Source organism: Dipodomys ordii, unplaced genomic scaffold (assembly GCF_000151885.1).
Source record: "Dipodomys ordii isolate 6190 unplaced genomic scaffold, Dord_2.0 Scaffold18, whole genome shotgun sequence".
Taxonomy (NCBI): domain Eukaryota; kingdom Metazoa; phylum Chordata; class Mammalia; order Rodentia; family Heteromyidae; genus Dipodomys; species Dipodomys ordii.
Window position 1 is genome coordinate 12,799,356 of NW_012267234.1, and position 5,774 is coordinate 12,805,129.

Sequence of the window (5,774 nt, forward strand, 5' to 3'; positions counted from 1 at the left end):
TCCCTCAGCTCTTCAGCTCAAGGCTAGCACTCTACCACTTGAGCCACAGCGCCACTTCCAGCTTTTTCTGTTTATGTGGTGCTGAGGAATCGAACCCAGGGCCTCATGCATGGGAGGCGAACACTCTACCACTGAGCTACCTTCCTAGCCCCTGGCTCTGAGCTGTTTTTACTAAAGGCCAGCATTCTACCACAGCTCCACTTTGGGCTTTTTTTGGTGGTTAATTGGAGAGTAGAGTCTCGAGGAGTGTCTCCTCAGGCTGGCTTTGAACCATGATCGTCAGATCTGTCTGTTGAGTGTCTAGGATCACAGATGTGAGCACTAGAAACTTGTCCTTTTACAGCTCTCTTAGTTCTCTTAGACTGAGCTGCGTGGCTGAACTAGGCAGCCATGGGTCCTGCTGACCGCCTTGCGCGCTACATGTCTGTGTGTGTATGTATTTGTCTGGAAGGGGAGCTGAGCGGGGCGCAAGAATCTGAGTTCTCTGACCAGGCTCCTGCTCGCCTCACACTGAGCTGCAAATGTGGGATACCAGGTTTGTGGGGGGGGCAGGGGGCAGGGCAAAGGGAAGGGAGGAGCCAGCCAGGGTCCCCCAAGGGTGAGAGGAGACTGGAGGTGGGAGGAGGTGAGACCTGGCGGGGTCCCAGTGCCCACTTTGGCTGTCACCTCCTTGTGTCCCCAGGCTGCGGGATAACCGCCATCCCTACTAAGGTCAGTGGGCTGTCCAGGGTGGTCAATGGGGAGGACGCTGTCCCTGGCTCCTGGCCCTGGCAGGTGTCCCTGCAGGTGAGAGGGGGATTGTGGGCATGGGCGCAGTGTGGGTGGCAGTCAGCATGGGGTGCTGTCCTGGTGGAATTGTGACAGTCCCCTTCTTCCTCCCCAGTATGAAGGCTTCCACTTCTGCGGTGGCGCCCTGATCAGCGAGGAATGGGTGGTCACTGCTGCCCACTGTGGGGTCACGTGAGTCCTGTGGGCTCTAGAGGGCAAAGGAGGGGATCAGCCTCTCTCCTATCTCACCCCTACCTGTCTCCATGTGTAGGACAGATGACAAGGTGGTGGCGGGGGCGTTTAACCTGGATCCTGATGAGCAGGGTGTCCAGGTCTTGGACATTGCAGAGGTAGCCGGGCCTGCTGGACGGACCCCCAGGGAAGGAGTTGGCCCCCAGAATATCAGAGAGCCTGGGCTCCTCCTTGGGCCTCACTTGGGACTCTGTTCTCCTCCAAAGGTGTTCCCGAATGAGAATTATTTCATTAGTGGTACTTACGACATCGCGCTGCTGAAGCTGGCCACCCCGGCCCGCTTCACTGACACTGTGTCCGCCGTGTGTCTGGCCTGTAACGAGGCTGACTTCCCGCCAGGGACACCGTGCGTCATCACAGGCTGGGGCCAGACCCAATACGACGGTGAGCAGCTTGTCCGGGGGCTGGTGGAGGTGGGAGCTGCCAGGCTGGGCAGCGCCGTGGCACTGACCTCGCCCTCCGCTGCCCTTCCAGACCATCAAAGAGCACCCACGCTGCAGCAGGCAGTGCTGCCCCTCGTGTCCACTCCAGTCTGTAAGGAGATCTGGGGCGACCTGGTCACAGATGACATGATCTGCGCTGGAAGTGACGGGACCTCCCCTTGCATGGTGCGGCCTCCTAGCTCTGCCCACACTGTCCCCCCTCTCTCTAGACATGGCTGCCCGAGTACGGGGTGAGGGCTGATGGGGGAGGGAGGCAGGTGCAGTGTGTCAGCTGCGATGGTGTCAGATCCCCGTGAGCGTGTGCGTGGCGGCTGCGGGAGGTGAGCCGCGCAGCCTGGACAGGGCCCAGGCAGAGCCGAGGCTGAGCCGCAGCCGCGCTGCCCCGCACAGCCCGCCCTCCTGCGCCTCCCTGCACGCACTCAGCTGCACTGACTTCTGTCATGTATGCTCCCCTGGGTGGGTCAGACTTCCAGAAAGTTCAACCCACAGCAGCTGCTGAAACCCTCCACAACCCATCCAGAAAGCAGGCAGAGGTGTCCTGGGTCAGGCCATGGACTGGCCTCTGGGCGCATGTGCAGAGGCCGGGCTGCCCGGGCTACCACAAAACCGGAGCCTGTTTCCCTCTCCCTGCAGGGCGACTCTGGTGGCCCCCTGGTGTGCGAGAAGGGGGGAGTGTGGACCCAGGTGGGCATCGTGTCCTGGGGCAGCGGCTTCTGCCCTGGGGACACTCCCGCTGTGTTCACCCGCATCACTGCGGTCCTGGATTGGGTGAAGCAGATCCTAAAGGAAAACTGAGCCACAGAGCTGCTCCCTGCTCCCTCTTGCCCTGCCTCCCTCCAAACCTCAATAAACATTCATGAGTGTCGTCTGGCTTTGGTTTGGGGGACACTGAAATGGCCCAGACCGGGTTTGGGTGTCTCTGGGGAACCCCTCTGGGCTCCAGCTCCCTGGAGGGTGGTCAGAAAAACACAGGGAGGTGAAATGGGGGAAACACAGGGTGTGGGTGTGTGGGCGATGGCGGCCTGGCCTCCCCTCCCAGCCCCGGCCTGGAGGCAGTCGCTGGCGGCCGCACGCATGCTCAGAGCGCTGCCACGGGAGCAGCAGGCCGTGAGGCCGCACGCATGCTCAGAGCGCTGCCACGGGAGCAGCAGGCGGTGAGGCCGCACGCATGCTCAGAGCGCTGCCACGGGAGCAGCAGGCCGTGAGGCCGCACGCATGCTCAGCGCGCTGCCACGGGAGCAGCAGGCGGTGAGGCGCCGCGCACGCACCTGTGGGTTTGGGGTTCTTCCCACGGTGGCAGCTCCACCGCTGCCTCCTTCCCAGGCCCCTGCAGAGCCCCAGCCCGAGCCACACGGCCCCTCAGCCCAAGGACGGGCCAGAAGGCTCTGGCCAGGGGAGGCCAACGCCAGGGCGTGCTCTGCGCGGTGTCTGCGATCGTGGGATCGTGTGCAGGGGCGGCAGCTCTGCTGAGAGGAGGCGCAGGCACCCAGGAGCCTGGGTCACCTCCTCCCCCCATGAGGAGCAGGGAACAAGGCCAGGAGCACACCCAGCACCTCAGGAGCAGACACAGCCGGCCCAGCCCGCGTCCTAGGACTGGGCTCAGAGGGTGCACAGCTGCTGGGGTGGGGGGGCTGCCCACTGTGGGTGGATGAGGCGGGCAGGCTTAGGGAGGCCTAAGCCGTGCAGCCAGAAGGAAGCGTCTGGAACCTGCAGGCTGCAGACAAGCTGCTCCCAGGCTATCCCACGCCACAGCCAGGACGGCGATGTGCCAGTCACAGCCCTGCCCTCCTCCCAGCCAGGCCAAGCCTTCGTGCCCGTGGGGACTGACCACGAGAGAGTGCCTGGGGGTACGCCTGCCCTCCCCCCAGCCCTGTTCCCCTCCCAGGAAGAGCCACCCCACGGAGGTCAGGCGTCTGACCTTGGCTCTGGCCAGGATGCTGGGTGGGTGCTGCAGGTCACTTTGAGAGGGAGCAGGGCCACAGCTGGGGCTCGGTCCTCACCCTCGGGCCCGCAAGCACTTCCCCTGGCCTGGCTGGCTTTTTCCTTCTTCAAGTAATACGTCGTCATTACACACGCTGACTGGTATCAAAAGCCAGCCTTGCAGCATGGTGCCAGCAGCCCAGCCTGTACGCCTCGCCACCAGCCTCAGACCTGTGGATTGTGCAGCAAAGCCAGCCTGGTCAGGAAGCCCACCAGATGCAAACTGCCAATTAACGACCCCTCAAACAGGAAGCCGAAGTCTGGAAGTGGAGATGTGACCCAAGTGGTATAGCGCTAGCCTTGAGCCAAAGCAGCACAGGACAGCGACCAGGCCCGAGTCCCGGAATGGGGGGGGGGGGCAGAAATCAGCAATGCCTGCTCCCGCCTCGCTTGTGGGCCCTGCCCAGCCGGCCCAGCCGGCCCTGTCCCTCCACTCGCCGCCCCACTGCCTGTCACAACTGTGTACAAAGCCTGGGCCTCCGAGGACAGGGCCGCGGCACAGCTGGGCCTCCCAGCCTGCGGGAGGCGGGCCTCTCCCGGCCAGCTGCGGGTTCCCAGGGCCTCCTACAGCCGGGAGGAGGCAGGGGCGGGGCCACGGCGGGGGCGTGGCAACGGCTCAGGGGCGGGGCAACTGCTTTGGGGCACAGCCACGTGAAAGGGTGGGTGAGGGAGGGGTGGGGCCAAGGCGCGGGGCGGGGTCACGGCCCGGGGGGCGGGGCCACTGCGTGGGCGGGGCCACTTAAAGGGGTGGGTGAGGGAGGGGTGGGGCCACGGCTCAGGGGCGAAGCCACAGGGAGGGTTGTGGGTGAGGGAGGAGCGGGGACACTGTGTGTCTAGGGGGCGTGGTCACCGGAATGGGCGTGGTCACCCTTCTGCTTCTGTCCCTCTCATCCCAGGCCCTGGAGCACCTTCCCCAGGCTGCTCCTCTCTAAGACCCTGCCCTCCCCCCACTCCCTGCTGCTGCTGCTGCTGCTGCTGCTGCTGCTGCTGCTGCTGCTGCTGCTGCTGCTGCTGCTGCTGCTGCGGAGACCTTGGCTCCTCCAGGGCCACAGGGGTCTCTGAAGCAGCCTCTTCCCTCCTCCGGAAATGCCTCGACCCATGTCAGAACTGAGATTTTTCTCAGTATTTTCTTTATTTCCTTCTTCTTTTCCTTCCTCCTTTCCTTTCCCTTCTTTCATTCCTTCGTGACTTCCTTCTTTCCTTTATTCCCATGTTTCTCCTCCTTATCTGCTTTTCTCCTTCTTTCCTTCCTTCCTTTTTCCTTTCCTTTCTTGTTGTCTGTGTGTGTGCACATACACAGACCCTGTCACCTCACTGGAATTTTCCACTCAAGGACGGTTCTGCCCACACTGTCCCCCCTCTCTCTAGACATGGCTGCCCGAGTACGGGGTGAGGGCTGATGGGGGAGGGAGGCAGGTGCAGTGTGTCAGCTGCGATGGTGTCAGATCCCCGTGAGCGTGTGCGTGGCGGCTGCGGGAGGTGAGCCGCGCAGCCTGGACAGGGCCCAGGCAGAGCCGAGGCTGAGCCGCAGCCGCGCTGCCCCGCACAGCCCGCCCTCCTGCGCCTCCCTGCACGCACTCAGCTGCACCGACTTCTGTCACACAATGGCCCAGACATCCAGAAAGTTCAACCCACAGCAGCTGCTGAAACCCTCCACAACCCACCCAGAAAGCAGGCAGAGGTGTCCTGGTCAGGCCATGGACTGTCCTCTGGACGCATGTGCAGAGGCCAGGCTGCCCGGGCTACAACAAAACCAGAGCCTGTTTCCCTCTCCCTGCAGGGCGACTCTGGTGGCCCCCTGGTGTGCAAGAAGGGGGGAGTGTGGAGCCAGGTGGGCATCGTGTCCTGGGGCAGCGGCTTCTGCCCTGGGGACACTCCCGCTGTGTTCACCCGCATCACTGCAGTTCTGGATTGGGTGAAGCGGACCCTGGCGGAAAACTGAGCCACAGAGCTGCTCCCTGCTCACTTTTGCCCTGCCTCCCTCCAAACCTCAATAAACATTCATGAGTGTTGTCTGGCTTTGGTTTGGGGGACACTGAGCTGGCCCAGACCGGGTTTGGGTGTCTCTGGGGAACCCCTCTGGTCCCTTTCCCATCATTTGGGCTCCAGCTCCCTGGAGTTTGGTCAGAAAAACACAGGGAGGTGAAATGGGGGAAACACAGGTTTCAGGTGTGGGTGTGTGGGCGATGGCGGCCTGGCCTCCCCTCCCAGCCCAGGCCTGGAGGCAGCCGCTGGCGGCCGCACGCATGCTCAGAGCGCTGCCACGGGAGCAGCAGGCCGTGAGGCCGCACGCATGCTCAGCGCGCTGCCACGGGAGCAGCAGGCGGTGAG

General features: G+C 63.3%; 1 protein-coding gene across 1 annotated transcript; it reads left to right on the forward strand.

The window, feature by feature from the left end:
* Positions 1 to 390: 390 nt before the first annotated feature.
* LOC105982967 (chymotrypsinogen B-like) lies at positions 391 to 2,327 on the forward strand. Its single transcript, XM_013012690.1, has 7 exons — positions 391 to 535; positions 683 to 786; positions 884 to 960; positions 1,040 to 1,118; positions 1,227 to 1,404; positions 1,495 to 1,628; positions 2,097 to 2,327. The coding sequence occupies exons 1-7, from the start codon at positions 391 to 393 to the stop codon at positions 2,256 to 2,258; spliced, it is 879 nt and encodes a 292-aa protein (XP_012868144.1). The 3' UTR covers positions 2,259 to 2,327.
* The last annotated feature ends 3,447 nt before the right edge of the window (positions 2,328 to 5,774 follow it).

Excerpts from the sequence above, each read along its gene's own strand:
- LOC105982967 (XM_013012690.1), top strand. The coding sequence starts at position 391 with ATGGGTCCTGCTGACCGCCTTGCGCGCTACATGTCTGTGTGTGTATGT. Across the intron at positions 961-1,039 it reads GCTGCCCACTGTGGGGTCAC|GACAGATGACAAGGTGGTGG; the intron begins GTGAGTCCTGTG and ends CTCCATGTGTAG. Across the intron at positions 1,405-1,494 it reads GGGCCAGACCCAATACGACG|ACCATCAAAGAGCACCCACG; the intron begins GTGAGCAGCTTG and ends CTGCCCTTCCAG.